The sequence below is a fragment of the Mauremys reevesii genome, linkage group 2 (genome assembly GCF_016161935.1).
Source record: "Mauremys reevesii isolate NIE-2019 linkage group 2, ASM1616193v1, whole genome shotgun sequence".
NCBI lineage: Eukaryota > Metazoa > Chordata > Testudines > Geoemydidae > Mauremys > Mauremys reevesii.
The window spans coordinates 35,000,737-35,017,930 of record NC_052624.1 but is presented as its reverse complement, the minus strand read 5'-3'; the positions used below and the strand labels follow the sequence as shown (position 1 = coordinate 35,017,930).

The following is a 17,194-nucleotide window of genomic DNA, read 5'->3' as shown; positions in this document are numbered from 1 at the left end:
GCTGCTTCCAAGGCACTCGAGATCCAGCTTTTCTTTCCTTCTCTCTAGCTAAAGCTCTTGCTTATGCCCTCATCTCCTGTTTAGATTCGTGTGACCTCTTCTCAGGCCTCCCTGACTAGTTACTCCCCTCTACGCCATGCAACACACGGGTTAAGATAAATTTTCCTTGCCTGTTCACCTGTCCATGGTACCCTCCTAGGAATCCTTTCACTGGTTCCCCCTCCTCTGCATCAAATTCAAGCTGCTTGTGCTTGCTTTCAAGGTCCTGTATAGCTCTGCCGCTATTTCTTTTTGTGTCCCCCTTCCACCTGACTCCAATCCCACTGACCTCAGCCCTCCATCTGTCTGCTTCTAACACAAGATTCCCTAGGCTTTCTCCAAGGCCACTCCCTATGCCACTTTCTCCTAAGGCCACTCAGGAACTCCCTCCCTGAACTCATCCTCAAGGCCACTACCCTCTCCACGTTCAAGTCCATTCCGAGGGCCCACTTCCACCACGACTTCTACAAAAAATTAATGGGATGCTTATGGCAAGGCGGGTGGTGAGGTACTTAGGGACAATCCTTTTTGTTTGGTTTTAATTATCACTACAATTAAAGATGCACCCCAGAAGATTTTCCTTAAAATTTTGTGCACCCTTTTTGTTTTCGTTTCTTAGTTAAAGGCAGTCTGAAAGTTTTAGGCGGAACACGTTTGATTTTTTTAAAGTGATTTTTCTGCTTAATTATCTTAAGCCTTGTCCATACTAGACAGTTGTAACTTTTAATAATACTGGTATCGTTAAAGTGGTACAACCTCCTAATTTGGATGCAGTTCTATCAGTATAATGGTGCTTTATACAGTAATAGCAATTTCTGTACATGAAGGGAAATAACTATACCAATATAAGTCACTTTTATTCCAGTCTCATTGGTATAAACTGGTATCCATACTCTGGTGTTTACTGGTATAACTATTTTGACTTAAAAAAAGAAAATCACACCCCTAACCCAAAGTTATACCAATAAAACTTTCAAATGTAGACCAGGTCTTAGGGTAAAAACAATGCCGAATTTGGTCTTCTTTGGTTTTGCCAAAGGGCCACTGGTGGAGGGTTCTGAGAATTTTTACTGTTAATAAATCAACTGAAGGGTTGATGTTTCTGATTATTTAACAAAGTCTTCCTTTGTTCCAAATGTTAACTGGTCAATGTAGATAACAAAAACCAGTCTGACTCACGATTCCGCTCCCTCTGAACTACCCATCTCACCCTCTTAAAAACTCTGGTTGCGTCTAGACTGGAAGACTCATGAGTGGAGACGCAGTAGAGTGCTAACATCATAAAAAATGTAAAATATAGGCACAGATTTAAGTCTGCCTTTGTACATCACAAAGCGGGGTGGGAGGAGGAGGGGAGGCCAGCGGGGAGAGATGTTCTTAATTATTTTTCCTCCCTTTTTAGGACACCTTAAGAATAAGAAAATATTCTTTGGGGCCTAGCACCCTGTAGGCATTACTAGGCAAAAATAATAACAATGATGACATAAATAAGGTAAGTCAGGGAAGCTTTCATCAGTCAGGGAAGCTTTAAAATAGCAAAAAGCGACAGAGTCCTGTGGCACCTTATAGACTAACAGACGTATTGGAGCATGAGCTTTCATGACGAAGTGGGTATTCACCCACGAAAGCTTATGCTCCAATATGTCTGTTAGTCTATAAGGCCACAGGACTCCGTAGCTTTTTATGGATCCAGACTAACATGGCTACTCCTCTGATACTTAAAATAGCAAGACTCTGAAGTTTGTAGGTTGGTATTTCTAGGGCTGAGCAGTCTGCTCTTAACCAGACCTGTTGTAGGTGCCATTTATTTGCATCTAACTATCCATCCATATTTCTAGTCTCTCTCTCCCTGGCTGACCTCAGGAATGGAAAGTTCAGTCTGCCAGAGAAGAGCAGTAGAGGGGACAACCCTCCAGAATCTTGAAAATCCTGATCAGTAATTAGCATGCAATTAGCATGCTGCTGACCACAAGGCATTAAAGTTTTGGGGTTCCCCCATCAAAAATAGATTTTGTTTAAAACAGAAGTGGCAGCTGCTGAGCCTGTCCACTCACTTGCAGCTGTGCTGAGTTACAACCTAGCAATTACAAATGCTGATGAAGTGAGTACAATAAGCCTTAAGGGAAGTGGAAATCTCACTTGCTATGTAAGCTACAAACTTAGACCCCACAATGGCAATGGCTGCAAGTGCCTCACAATCACTCAAAGATTTTATTTTCACACCACCACTGTTAGGTAGGGAAGTATTATTCCCGTTTTACAGATGTGGGGAATTGAAGTACACGCTAGACGAAAAAACTGACCTATAGTCATATAGGACAGGGGTTCTCAACCTTTTTCTTTATGAGCCCCCCCAACACGCTATAAAAACTCCATGGCCCAGCTGTGCCACAACAACTGTTTTTCTGCATATAAAAGCCAGGGCCGGCACTAAGGGGTAGCAAGCAAGGCAACAGTCCAGAGTCCCGTCCCACAGGGGGCACCGGGGAAGCTAAGTTTCTCAGGCTTCGGCTTCAGCCCTGAGTGATGGGGCTTGAGCTCCGGGCTGCAGTCCTGCATTGTAAGGCTTTGGCTTTCTGCACTGGGCTCTAGCAAGCCTAATGCCAGCCATCCTTGGAGGATCCCCTGAAACCTGCCCACGGCCCCCTAGGGGACCCCTGGTTAAGAACCACTGATATAGGGTGGTTCTACACTGCAATTAGACACCTGCGGCTGGTCCCTGCCAGCTGACTCGGACTCACAGAGCTCAGGCTAAGGGGCTGTTTAATGGCAGGGTACATGTTTGGAACCTTCCCATCTCACAGGGTCCTAATGCCTGGGCTCCAGCCTGAACCCAGATGTCTAAGCTGCCATTAAACAGCCCCACAGCCTGGGCCAGCTACAGGTTTTTAACTGCAACGTAGACATACCTATACAAAGTCTGCGGCTGAGCCTGCAATTGGATCTAAGCTCCTGAGTCCCAGTCCTGTATCATACCCACAAGACCATCCTCACTACCTCAAAAGTGCTTTCTAATGGGTTTTAGCAGAGAAATCTTTGGCTATACCAGCTGGCTTCTTGTGGAGCTAGGATCCATGACCTCCAGCAGAAGCTGCCCTTGTATTCTACACACACTTTACAGACTGAAGTAGAGACAGACATGCAAAAGTTGTTACACTAGTCTGAGTGTCAACAGCAGGCAAGCAATACTATATAGCCTAAACAAGATGTATAAATAAACAGGAGTTTATAGCATTATAGACCCCAATTGTAACAAACGTTGCTTCAGAGTTTGCAGCTTCCCTTCATCATGAGAGTCAATCTTTACAAATGAGTGACTTTTTCCACTTTCATGCTCCAAAATTAATTGGAGAAGGAATATTGAATATAGCACCACGTTTACAATAAAATCTTAAATAATGCCATATGTGTCAATGTATAAACAACCGATGCAACAAAATGCAAAGATCTAAAGTAGATTAGAAGTTTATTCTGTATAATTTCACAAAAGATTTACCTTAGATTTTGCTGAGTCACTAGTAGCGGAGTCTGTGGAAAAAAATCAGATATAATATGGTCAGTTCTGTGCAAAATTTGTTTTTGCTACAGACAATGCTGGACTTATGGGGGGGAGGAAAACAAAAACAAAAAAACAAGCACAGACCAAAATGTGAGAGCAAATAAAAACCAGAACAGAGTGGATAATCAGAGCTCACAAAGATGCAAGCTGCACCACAGAAAGCCACCGCCATGAAAGGATGCTGTGAATTGTAGGCAGAACCAGCTCAATGACAGGAATGGCAAAGGAGCCCTGTTCTTCTAAACAAAAAACAAAGATACTAATGTTTATTCCATGTTTGAAGTGTACAGCCCTGCAAAACTGCAGCTGAGAGACCTTTTCAGGATTGTCCTGGGTACTCTCCTATGACTGATGCGATACACAATGCAAAACTGAACATCTTAATATTGCTAGCTGCCCTAGCTGCAAATTGAGGTTCTCGGGGTTGCATTCATTTTGTCAAACTATTAAAAGTTATTTGACATAAGGAGTAGCATTTTAACATTGTGCTTTGTTTTAAACCCCAATTTTACATCTGTATTCTCCTCTAAGTAACATATTGGTGAAATGTTACTTTTACCTAGCTAGAGTACAGCAGCTACCAGTTTTGTATTTCTCTATAACAAGCATTATTATGAAATGAAAAATGAACACCATAATTTTATTGTATAGCAAAAATTGAGGTTATACAGTTATAAAGGGGGTAGGAAAGGGCTAGCACAATGACCAGAACATGTTTTCTTTGACATTTTCCAACTTTTGGGGGACTTTTTCCCCAGAATTAAAGAGCTGAGCCCCATGCCACACCCCTTTTTGACACATGGCTAATGCTTTATGACTAGAAAAACTGGTGGACCATACCATGCTATTCCTCCTCAGGGTCTGCTTCAGAAATAACAAGAAACAGCAGAAAGACTTTTAAAAAGTAGCATTGATCTGTTTAAAATACTCTTAAAAGAAAATTTACAGCACAGATCAATTGGGGGGGGCATTTACAGGAAACGGGGGTTTCTGCAGACAAGGCAGCTACAATGTGGGCAACAGTCCTCCTTCTTCCTACAGTTCCAGCTGTCCATCAGTGACATCACAGAATCCACTAGTGACATCACCGTGTGATAGACTCCTCCCATTTCACCTGTTTCAACATCAGTATAGAGTGACTGTTTCAGTAAGTGCTGAACAACGCTTGAAAAACTAAAACAAAAGCTAGAGACAAAGGGATACCTTTTGTGGGAAACAACATGCTGAGTTAGTGCAACAGTACAGTGGGAGTAAAAGAGTTACCAAGAACACGCCTGCAATGCTAGTACTTAGCCAAACCGACAGGATGGCAATTGATAAACAGAAGGAAATCAGCTTTAATATAAAAATATTGCAGTATACTTATGAAAATGTCATCTGTTGACAAGCAAAGTAACAAGCTTTAACTGAATTCCGATCCATTTAGAACAGTATAGAAGGTAAAACTTTCTGCCATCACAGCAACCACTTACACAGCAGCACATATCTATTTGACCTTGTGATGATTATTACATGGAAAATTGTGAATAAATAAAACACAGTGTATGTGTGCTTGTTAGCCCTCAGTCTTTCAACAATTACACTTCTATTGGTCAGCAAAACTTTCCAATCTATATCATACAGCTCTGTGTAAGCTCAAAAGCTTGTCTCTCTCACCAACAGAGGCTGATCCAATAAAAGATATTACCTCACCCACCTTGCCCTTGTAATATCCTGGAACCAACACGCCGACAACCTCACTGCATACAAGCACCACTATAGACACTTAAAAATACTCATGATTGTTTAGAAGAAAAAACCCAACTTATTAGTAAAAGAAAATAGAAAATTACAGTAAATTAATAGAGTAGGTTATTCTAGCCTACGGACTAACACTGTCGGCAAGAGTTACCTGATACGTCTCCAGGAGATACTCCCGTCCTTCCAATGTTGGTGAGTAAATGATCTATGTTTGGCACTGGCTGAGATTCTACAGTGTTTTCCTCCTGAACTGTTGTCTACAGTTAATAAACAAAGATCTCTTCATCATCGTTTCACAATTAGTTCATTAAGATTCAACAACATTTAGAAAACAGCACTATTTCACCTGAGGACACAGTTTCCTCATGAGCTCTAATTTTTCCACATTGCTGCTTTATTGCTTTTAACAAAAAACACATGGAACTTATTAGTTCTTTCATTACTGCAGAGTCTGGAGAGCTAGAAAGGTGTTTCTGAACAGCAAAGCATACAATGGTGCAGCAAAAATATTATGCATTCTAAGGATATCTGGACTGTGTTCTAAACTAAAATGAATTAGAACACAAATATTTAAGGAACAATACTTACAAGAGGCTCCTCGGCACCATCTTCTGTGAAAAACCAGTCATGCTACAATTTAAAATAAAAAAAGTGAAAACCCCACAGGAAGTGAAACAATTAAATGTGGACATCACTAAAAAAAGACAGTTTTGAGAAAACAACTCCAGGGACAAAACTCAGAGCCAAACTTGTGTAATATGTGAAAGCAGGTCTGTCCGTGTAATTTTTTTTTTTTTTTTTAAATAATGAAATTAATTCACTTACTTTTTGGATAAGTGTTTCTACAATTTTGTACTGGTCTGGCATATGAGTAACCATGTGCGTCATATTGTCTTCAGATGTCCTCACAAGGGTTGGACCAAACACTATAGCCAGGTTTCTTGGTTCCATCTATCAAGTAATGGAAGTAGATCTGCATTACACATTTATAATAGGGATATACAATAAATACCCATTACAATAAAATACATTAAGTGCTACTGAAGCTTCCTAATAGTCTATCTAACTTAGGCTTTATTTGTGCAATGCATAACAACCAGTTTATAGCTATTACTGATGCTGTTTTTGAAGCCAGTTAAACTAATAACATTCAAAAGATTTTCAGTAGTGCTCATATTACCATCCCAGGAAGTCTGATACATAAAACTTTTTTACATTAAACCTTTTATAAAATGTACATTTCAGATAAAAAGGCAAAGATGCCTCTATACAAAACCTGGTCCACTTCTGTACAGTGGAACATATACTCCTTTACTGGAGTTCAGAACCCAAACTGTTGTTTACAACCAGGGAAAAGCTAAATTAAAAAGGACTCTCTCATATCTTCCACCTGCATTATTGATTTTACATAAAAACTAGATTATGTAAAAATAGTAACACTGTAAAAAACAGTGCCTTCTAATTAAGGTATTTAAGAATCTTCTAGACACCTTAAGTACTGGGAAACTTCCAAACTGTATTTTATCTCAAAGTGTTTTATTCGACCAGGGAAGAATTTCAGTTACTAATCAAACACTTCTCTCAAAAGGTATGGAAATCTCCACTGTCTGTGCACACGCTAACCTGTGATGCACAGAACCCATTCCACTCTCATTCACCTCTGGAGACGGCAACCAGCATTTTGGACCTTATGTGAGTCTATCATACTTAAATACCCAAATGTGTCCAATAATCTCCTCAGCACACAAACCACTCATTCTATATATCATCTGCTTTTTAAACTGCACCTTACGACAAAAGCCATAAGCAAGTATGCAGGTCACTGCTGACTACATGGCTCTGGGAAGAAGGATAAAGGAGTCTGAGGCACAAGTCATGTTCTTGTCCATCCTCCCTGTTGAAGGAAAAGGCCAAGGTAGGAACCATCAAATTGTGGAGGTAAATGCATGGTTATGCAGGTGGTGTCGGAGAGAGGGCTTTGGATTCTTTGATCATGGGATGCTGTTGGATTGCTAGGAAGAGATGGGATCCACCTAACAAAGAGATGGGAGAGCATCTTTACAGGTAGGCTTGCTAACCTAGTGAGGAGGGCTTTAAACTAGGTTCGCCTGGGGATGGTGACCTAAGCCTGGAGGTAAATGGGGAAATGGGATACTGGGAGGAAACACAAGGAGGAGGGTGCAACAGGGGAGGCCTCCTGATTCATACTGAGAAAGTAGGACAATCGTCTAGTTATCTTAGGTGCCTGTACACGAACGCAAGAAGCCTGAGAAACGAACAGAAAGAATTGGAAGTCTTGGCACAGTCAACTAACTATGCTGTGATTGGAACAACAGAGACTTGGTGGGGTAACTCACATGACTGGAGCACTGTCATTGATGGGTATAACTGTTCAGGAAGGACAGGTGGGGGAGAAAAGGTGAAGGAGTTGCACTGTATATAACAGAGCAGTATGATTGCTCAGAGCTCCAGTTTGAAACTGGAAAAAAGCCTGTTGAGAGTCTTTGGGTTAAGTTTAGAGGTGAGAGCAACAAGGATGATGTTGTGGTGGGTGTCTGCTATAGATCACCAGACCAGGAGGATGAGGTAGACAAGGCTTTCTTCGGACAACCAACAGAAGTTTTCAGATCACAGATCCTGGTTCTCATGGGGACTTCAATCACCCTGACATCTGCTGGGAGAGCAATATAGCAGTGCACAGACAATCCAGGAAGTTTTGGGAGTGTGTTGGTAACAACTTCCTGGTGCAAGTGCTGGAGGAACCAACTAGAGGCCGTGCTTCTCTTGACCTGCTGCTCACAAACAGGGAAGAATTGGTAGGAGAAATAAAAGTGGTTGGCAACCTGGGCAGCAGTGACCATGAGATGGTTGAGTTCAGGATCCTGACAAAAGAAAGACAGGAGAGCAGCAGAATACAGACCCTGGACTTCAGAAAAGCAGACTGACTCCATCAGGGAACTGATGGGCAGGATCCCCTGGTTGGCTAATATGAAGGGAAAAGGAGTCCAAGAGAGCTGGCTGTATTTTAAAGAAGCCTTATTGAAGGTGCACGCCGCTGGCCATGTCCCACGACCTTGTCGCGCGGGGTAAGAGCAGAGATTGGGGGAGGAAACGGGCACTGAATTACCGGGTGCATGCTGAGAGAGAGAGAAGTGACCCTAAGCTGCTTTCTTTAGGTTCTGCAGCCTAGGCCAGCGTTGTCAGAAAAGGCAGGCCTGCCATTGAAGGCAAGATCTGTATAGCGTGAGCAGGCAGAGAGGAGCAGGAACAAAACCATCCCAAAGTGCAGAAAGAATAGCAAATATAGTAGGTGACCAGCTTAGCTTAACAGAGAAATCGTCAGTGATCTTAAACACAAAAAGGAAGCTTACAAGAAGTGGAAATCTGGACAGATGACAAGGGAGGAATATAAAAATATTGCTCAAGCATGGAGGGGTGTAATCAGGAAGGCCAAAACACAATTAGAGTTGCAGATAGCAAGGGATGTGAAGGGTAACAAGAAGGGTTTCTACAGGTATGTTAGCAACAAGGTGGTCAGGGAAAGTGTGGGACCCTTACTGAATGGGGGAGGCAACCTAGTGACAGATGTGGAAAAAGCCGAAGTACTCAATGCAGTTTGGGAAGGAGGTGAGCAGCCCTCAGTGGTGAAAGAAGAGGTTAAAGACTATTTAGAAAAGCTGGACATGCACAGGTCCATGGTGCCAGATGCAATGCATCAGAGAGTGCTGAAGAAGTTGGCTGATGTGATTGCAGAGCCATTGGCCATTATCTTTGAAAATTTGTGGTGATTGGCAGAGGTCCCAAAGGGTTGGAAAAAGGCAAATATAGAGCCCATGTTTAAAAAAAAGGAAGAATGAGAATCTGGGGAACTACAGACTGGTCTGCCTCACCTCAGTCCTTGGAAAAACCATGGAGCAGGTCCTCAAGGAATCCATTTTGAAGTACTTGGAAGAGAGGAAGGTTATGAGGAACAGAAAACATGGATTCACCAAGGGCAAGTCATGCCTGACCAACCTGATTGCCTTCTATGATGAGATAACTGACACTGTGGATATGGGGAAAGCGGTGGATGTGATATACCTTGACTTTAGCAAAGCTTCTGGTATGATCTCCCACAGTATTTTACCAGCAAGTTAAAAAACTATGGATTGGATAAATGGACTATAAGGTGGCTAGAAAGCTGGCTAGATCGTTGGGCTCAACGGGTAGCGATCAATGGCTTGATTTCTAGTTTGCAGACGGTATCAAGTGAAGAGTCCCAGGGGTCTGTCCTGGGGCTGGTTTTGTTCAACATCTTCATTAATGATCTGGATGATGGATGGATTTCACCCTCAGCAATTTCACGGATGACACTAAGCTAGGCAGGGCAACGGGGGGGGGGAGGGGGGATGTTAGATATGCTGGAGGGTAAGGATAGGGTCCAGAGTGACCTAGATAAATTGGAGGACTGGGCCAAAAGAAATTGTCCTGCACTTAGGACAGAAGAATCCCATGCACTGCTACAGGCTGGGGACCGACTGGCTAAGTTGCAGTTCTACAGAAAAGGACGTGGGGGGATTACAGTGGACGAGAAGCTGGATATGAGTCAACAGTGTGCCCTTGTTGCCAAGAAGGCTAATGGCATATTGGGCTGTATTAGTAGGAGCACTGCCAGCAGATCGAGGGAAGTGATTATTCCCCTCTATCTGGCAATGGTGAGGCCACATCTGGAGTAGCGTGTCCAGTTTTGGGCCCCCACTACAGAAAGGATGTGGACAAGTTGGAGAGTGTCCAGCAGAGGGCAATGAAAATGCTTAGGGGCTGGGGCACATGATTTATGAGGAGAGGCTGAGGGAACTGGGCTTATTTAGTCTGAGGAAAAGAAGGGGTGGGGAGAGAGATTTGATAGCAGCCTTTAACTACCTGAAGGGGGGTTCCAAAGAGGATGGAACTAGGCTGTTCTTAGTGGGTGGCAGATGACAGAATGAGGAGCAATGTCTCAGGTTGCAGTTGGATATTAGGAAGAACTATTTCACTAGGAGGGTGGTGAAGCGCTGGAATTGGTTACCTAGGGAGGTGGCGGAATCTCCATCCTTAAAGGGTTTTAAGGCCCTGGCTGGGATGATTTAGTTGGTGTTGGTCCTGCTTTGAGCAGGTGGTTGAACTAGATGACCTCCTGAGGTCTCTTCCAACCCTAATCTTCTATGATTCTAAGAATAAGCACAGCACTTCTACTATGCTTTATTATATATTGTGGCTTACAGTTTATCTTCTCATGCTCATGACATGGAATAAACTCCTCATAAATGGGAGGTCCCATGATCCACAAGAATGAGAACAAGACTGCAAGTCTGGATGTCCTGAGTCTGAATCCTAGCTTTGACTCAGTGCGTTGCCTTGGTCAAGTCAGATCACTGCTCTGTAAAACTGAGATATCACCACGCTAGTTCTTTATGCTATGAGGATTCATTAGCTGAAATTTTTACAAACACTTCTGATATATAAAATGCTATTATAAGGTTTAATTACTATCAGACAGCACTCTGCACAGTGCTTTAAGCATTGCACAAAAATGTATATTATAAATGGTTTGTGCTATCATCATTTCTTACAGGTTTGCTTTTATTCACCCACAAAATCTGATTATTATTTGTAATCAACAATCTTACTTATTTAGATGGAGGGTAAAATTTTCAAAATCATTTCAGTGATTTAGGAGATTAAGTCCAATTTTCAAAAGTGACATAGGTGCTTGGGAGCTTAAGTCTCACTGAAAGTTAACTAGACGTAGGCACTTAAACACCAAAATGACATTTGACTATAGGACTTAGGCGGTTTTTATGTTTTACCCAGAGTATTTTATTCTGAAGGATCCTAACACCCTATACAAAGCATGGGCCCAATCTTGAGAACTGTAGAACACTGAAATCAGGTAGATCATAACATACTACACAAACAGTGGGAGAATGAGACATTTTTTTTTTTTTAATAAATGCAGACCCCCTCATTTCATTTTATCTTAATTAATATTTTTTCAAAGAGAAACAGATTGAGCAGACTTCTCAGGTCTGCACAGAAAACGTGCACCATTTTAACTGAAACTGGTTTTTACTGTTTTCAGTCTAACTGAAACCTGCCTGGGCACACACACGAGTAGTCAGTAGAGAACTTATGTTTTGTTTTACAGAATTAAACAATATGTCTATAAAGCCAGTCATAAACCAACTTAATTGTGACCACACAGGTGGTTCGTACCCAGTTTCAAGTAAATAAAAATGAATTTTAGTTACACCAGTACACACTTTGTATATAGATGCATCTCATCCAAAAGCTCCTCAACACAGCGAAGGGCCTTATGTTGACTTTACCGACCTTTAACCAATAAAACCCTGGGTTGACACAGATGGGTTTATCACCTGAAATAATCCCACACAATGAAATGTGTTCAAATAAGTAAAATGGAACAAACCATCTTGTATATTTGGTTTGATACCTTGTTCTTTTCTGAATTCTCTGCTACGGTCTTCAGATGTGCAGAAAGAAACTTGAGTGTTTCAAAATGATGTTCAGGTAAATCGTGAATCTGAAACAAAAAAAATTTAGTATGGAGTTTAAAATATTTTAGTGCTAAATTGTACTGCATTTAAAATGTATTCAAAGTCAGCATACCAGCCTCTTAAGTGTTTTCAGCCGCTCAATAGGATCTTCTTTTCTATTGGCATCTATGAAATCTGCATATTTGTCTGACAAAAGAAAAAACAATCTGTTTTACTGCATCAGAGAGAGAGAGAAGTTTCGTAGAAAACAGAAATTAACCAGTTTCAACTTTTACATAAATATATCTAGCAGCTGTAATGGAAAAATAGCTCAAAGAATTTATGTCAAATTAAATTGATAAATTCTAATAATTTGATTGGGAATATCACTGGATTGTGATTATAAAAAATAACCTACTACTAATTTAAACAAAATTCTTTAAAACCCCCACTATTTCTATCAAACCTATAAATAACTGCAGATGGAGCATATGCTGTTCAAGTCAACAAATTCCATTCCCACAGCTGTACTACCAAGTTGAATAGTGGTTACACACACATCCAGACACACACCGTTACATTATTTCAAACTACTTCAGAAGCATGAGGAGATCAGTGAGGGGAGGAGGAAGGAAAAATGTGTTAGGTTAGTTTGGCAGAGGGCTAAAATTAATAGGATACTAACTGTATTCTAACCTACTGCATACAATGCAATGTAGACATGAACAAAAGTATGTTCCTGTTTTGGAACCATTTACAGTGATTCCTGAGCAGTTGGAGAAAAAATTACTGTCAACTGACACGTGTAAGCCATTTTAATCATAATCATCAGCCTTTTTAATAAAGAAATGTGGAAGTTTATTACTTCATTGGGTTGTTTTCACTTGATTTTTTTCTCTCAATCATTTGAAGGCCCTAATGAGGATTAATATTTGATGAAAAAAATCCTAAAACAAGCCCAAAAGGGAAGACAACTCACCATTAGTAAAAAGTGGTTCTGGGAGCTTTCTGAAGAAGGATTTCAGTAAACTGCTTATCACATTCAAGTCTCGCCATTTCTATGTATTCAGAAGAGAGAGAGAGAGACACAGACTCTGTATTGCTATATTCATAAGAAACCTCCTAGAAGAGATTATTTTAAATGGAAATATAGCGAACACCAACTTACATCATCATGAACATCGATGTCAGTCATTCCTTTATTGAGTTCCTCTTGCATACTTGAGATAGCAGCATTGTTTCCAGGGACTCTGTATATACCTGTGTATTCAAGGCCTCGTTCTTCAACCAGTTTGCAGCATATGTCGACTATCAGTGGAATATACTGGGGGGAGCGGGAGGGAGAGAAGGGAGGAGAAAATTGTTGGTTTTGTTTAAAAAAATGTCTCACACAAGTAAGAACAAACAAGTATTTTCAAACTACAGTGAAAAGAAAAACTGTACTTTCATACTTTATTGGTGTGAGCTGGGGGACAGTCATCAAGCCTAACGCCAAAGGTTCCCAAAGCAGATGGCTTCTTCTCAAATGTCTTCCTCATGATGTTTGGAATGCCTTTTCGCCATGTTCCCTTGTCTTTTGGTGGACTTGTCTCATCTTTTTGTTAATTTAAAGCAAATGGGGAGAAAATGGAAATGTTCAAGTCAAACAATCAAAACCAATTCTGATCAAACCAAAAAGGCCAACCACTTAGTTTTTTATGATTTGCTGTATTTTCATCACTTTCATTGTCCAAACTCCCTGCAGACACTCAGTAAATATGCAGAGTTTCTCAGACAAGACCAGGCATCTGGCTTCCATTGAAAAGGTCTGACTGGATTTTGCCAGCATCCCTTAGTCTATATAAAAACACACACACTACTGTCTCTTCACATGACTTGGTAAAAAACAGTTATCTACCTTTTCGTAACTGTTGTTCTTCGAGATGTGTTGCTCATGTCCATTCCATTCTAGGTGTGCGCAAGCCCACATGCATGGTCGTCAGAGATTTTTGCCTTAGCAGTGTCCGTAGGGTCAGCTATGGTGCCCCCATGAGTGCTGCGCTCATGCAGTGGTATATCCGGTGCCGCCAACCCTACACCCTCGCAGTTCCTTCTTGCCCGCAACTCCGACAGAGGGGCAGAAGGTTGGGTAATGGAATGACATGAGCAACACATCTTGAAGAACAATAGTTACGAAAAGGAAGGTAACTGTTTTCTTCAAGTGCTTGCTCATGTTAATTCCATTCTAGGTGACTCACAAGCAGTGTCCATGGAGGTGGGCTCAGAGTTCATGGTCATGCAGCTTGCAGTACTGCTCTGACAAAGCCAGCATTGTCTCGAGCTTGCTGGGAAAGTGCCTAATGAAACGCAAATGTGTGGACAGATGACCAGGTAGCGGCCCTACAGATCTCTTGGATTGGAACCTGTGCCAGGAAGGCCACTGACTATGCCTGTGCCCTAGTCGAGTGTGCTGTCACAGTTGCCAGCGGAGGCATGTTTGCCAGCTCATTGCAGTAGCAGATGCAGGCAGTGATACAGAACAAAATCTTCTGAGCAGAGACACTGGGCAACCCTTCATTCTACCTGCCACATCAATGAACAACTGCACTGACTTACGGAACAGCTTTGTCCTATCTATGTAGAAGGCCAGCGCCCTCCTGACGTCCAGGGCATGCAGACTGCATTCCTCCTCTAACACATGAGGCTTTGGAAAGGAGACAGGTATATGTGCAGGCCAGTATGAAAATGGGAAACTACCTTAGGCAGAAGTGCCAGGTGCGGTTGCAGCTGGACCGTATCCTTGCGGAATACCATATAGGGTGGTTCTGAAATAAACACCCTGATCTCGGACACACTGCAGGCCGACGTTATCACAACTAAGAATGAAACCTTCCAGGGAAGATCAGGAAGCAAGAGGGTCAAAGGGAGACCATAGGAGCCTTGACAACATGAGATTCAGGTCTAGGGAGGGAGCTGGATCCCGGATGTGTGAGTAGAGATGCTCCAGATCTTTCAAAAACCAGGCCGTCATGTCATAAGCAATGACTAACCTGCCTTGGAACGAAGGGTGGAAAGCTGAAATAGCAGCCAGGTGGACCCTGATCGATAACAGGAACAAACCTTGGAGTTTGAGGTGCAGATGATAATCCAGGATCTCCTGCAGTGAGGCCTGCTTGGCCCAGATACGCTGTTCCAAGGTCCAGCACATGAACCTTTTCCACTTGGCCAGGTAAGTCACTCTGGTGGAGGGTTTCCTACTACCCCACAAGACCTGTTGAACCTGGGCTGAGCATTACCATTCATCCGTATTTAGCCATGCAGCAGCCATGCTGTGAAGTGTACCACCACCACCACGTTTGGGTGCAGAAGGCTGCTATGGTTCTGGGACAGCAGATACAGCCAAAGGGGCTGCAGCAGGGTGGCTATTGAAAGGTCCAGCAGTGCTGGCGAGGCAACGCAGGAGCTATTAGGATAACCTTCACCCTGTCCTTTTTGATCTTCAGGAGGACTCTGTAAATCAATGGCACTGGCAGGAAAGCGTGCATCAGCGCTCCCGACCACGAGATGAGAAACCCGTCTGACAGGGAGCTCCGGTCCATCCCCCGGATCAAACAGAACACATGGCACTTCTGTTCTGCCTGGGCACGAACAGGTCCACCTGAGGAGTCCCCCACCTCTGGAAGATTGTACTGACCTCCTCTGGATGGAGCGACCACTCGCGGTGAGCCGAGAAGGTCCCTGCTGAGGTGATCTGCTAACATGTTCCTGGTCCCGGGTAGATGTGCGGCTACCAGATGGATGGCATGCTTCACACAAGTCCCAAAGGCAGAGAGCTTCTTGGCAAAGGGCCGACGACCTGGCTCCTCCCCGTCTGTTGATGTAATACATCACGGCGGTTGGTCCTGCACCACCTTGCCCTTCAGGTGGGGCCTGGGAGGCCAGGCAAACTGCTCTGAGTTCCCTGACATTGATGTGGAGGGCAAGATCGTCCCGCAACAAGCAGCCCTGCATGCTGAGCTCGTCCAGATGGGCTTCCCAGCCCAGGTCCGCCGCATTGGAGACCAGGATCAGCAACAGGGACGGGGCCATGAAGGGAACTCCCTCCAATACTGACCTGGGGTCCAACCACCAATCCAGCAATGAGCAGATGCGATCCAGCACCCCAACTACCTGGTTTAGATCGTGTCTGTAGGGAATGTAGACCGACACCAGGCACGCTTGCAGAGGCCAAAGATGGAGCCTGGCATGACTGACCACATATGTACATGCGGCCCAACAACCGTGGGCAGGTATGAACCATGGTGAGCAGGTGGTTTTTCAAATGGGAGATCAGGTCTGACATAGCCTGAAAATGCACCTCCGGAAGGAAGGCTCTGGCCTGCGTGGAGTCGAGAATTGTTCCAATGAACTCTGTTGCACAGGCTCAGGTTGCAGCATGTGGAGCGCACCAGATGGAGGCTCCTCTGCACTTGTTCCAGAGATCTGCCCTTGATGAGCCAATCAGCGAAGTACGGGAAGATCTGGACCCCTCAACGTCACAAGCAAGCAGCCACCAGCGCCATACATTTTGTTAACACCCTCTGGGCAGATGAGAGGCCAAAGGGCAGCACCGTAAACTGGAAATGGCATCCGCCCACCATGAAACAGAGGAAGCATCTGTGACCAAGAAATATGGAAATAAGCGTCCTTCAAGCTGAGGGCAGCGTACCGATCTCCCGGATCCAGGGAGGGGAGGATGGAGGCCAGAGAGACCATGAGAAAAAGACAGTTATCTTTTCTGTAACTGGTGTTCAAGATGTGTTGCTCATGTCCATTCCATATTAGGTGTGTGCGCGCAGCACATGCACTGGTGCCGGAAGTTCTTCCTCAGCAGTCTCTGTAGGGGACTAGCTCTGACACCCCCTGGAGTGGCACCCGTGTGATGCGGTATAAGGGACGCTGCCTGCTCCACACACCCTCAGTTCCTTCTTGCAGGAAATTCTGACAGTGGGGAAGGAGGGCAGGTCATGGAATGGACATGAGCAACACATTTCAAAGAACACCGGTTATGGAAAAGGTAACGGTCTTTTCTTCTTCGAGTGCTTGCTCATGTCCATTCCATATTAGGTGAATCTCAAGCAGTACCCCTGGAGGTGGATAGTAGTTGACGGTCATGTAGATTGCAACACAGCTTTGCTGAACCCAGCGTCGTCCCTGGCCTGCTGAACGATGGCATAATGAGCGGTAAATGTGTGGACAAGGGACCACATTGTGGTTCTACAGATGTCCTGGATAGGAATGTGCGCCAGGAAGGCTGCCGAAGATGCCTGAGCTCTTGTTGAGTGGGCTCTGACCATCGGCGGTAGCAGAACCTCCGCCAGGT

At 43.5% G+C, this 17,194-nt stretch overlaps 1 protein-coding gene across 21 annotated transcripts in view; it reads right to left on the bottom strand.

Moving 5' to 3' along the window:
• ARHGAP21 (Rho GTPase activating protein 21) overlaps nt 1-17,194 on the bottom strand; it is a 239,276-nt gene that overhangs the window by 3,261 nt on the left and 218,821 nt on the right. For 20 of the 21 annotated variants that reach the window (XM_039522408.1, XM_039522406.1, XM_039522404.1 and 17 more), the window contains 9 exons: nt 13,305-13,447; nt 13,022-13,177; nt 12,833-12,911; nt 11,987-12,060; nt 11,811-11,900; nt 6,164-6,289; nt 5,927-5,968; nt 5,490-5,595; nt 3,536-3,567 (listed from right to left, as the gene is read on the bottom strand). In XM_039522408.1, the coding sequence (XP_039378342.1) occupies nt 3,536-3,567; nt 5,490-5,595; nt 5,927-5,968; nt 6,164-6,289; nt 11,811-11,900; nt 11,987-12,060; nt 12,833-12,911; nt 13,022-13,177; nt 13,305-13,447 (848 nt within the window). The remainder of the gene's footprint in view (nt 1-3,535; nt 3,568-5,489; nt 5,596-5,926; nt 5,969-6,163; nt 6,290-11,810; nt 11,901-11,986; nt 12,061-12,832; nt 12,912-13,021; nt 13,178-13,304; nt 13,448-17,194) is intronic. The other variant, XM_039522400.1, reaches the window with a different exon arrangement.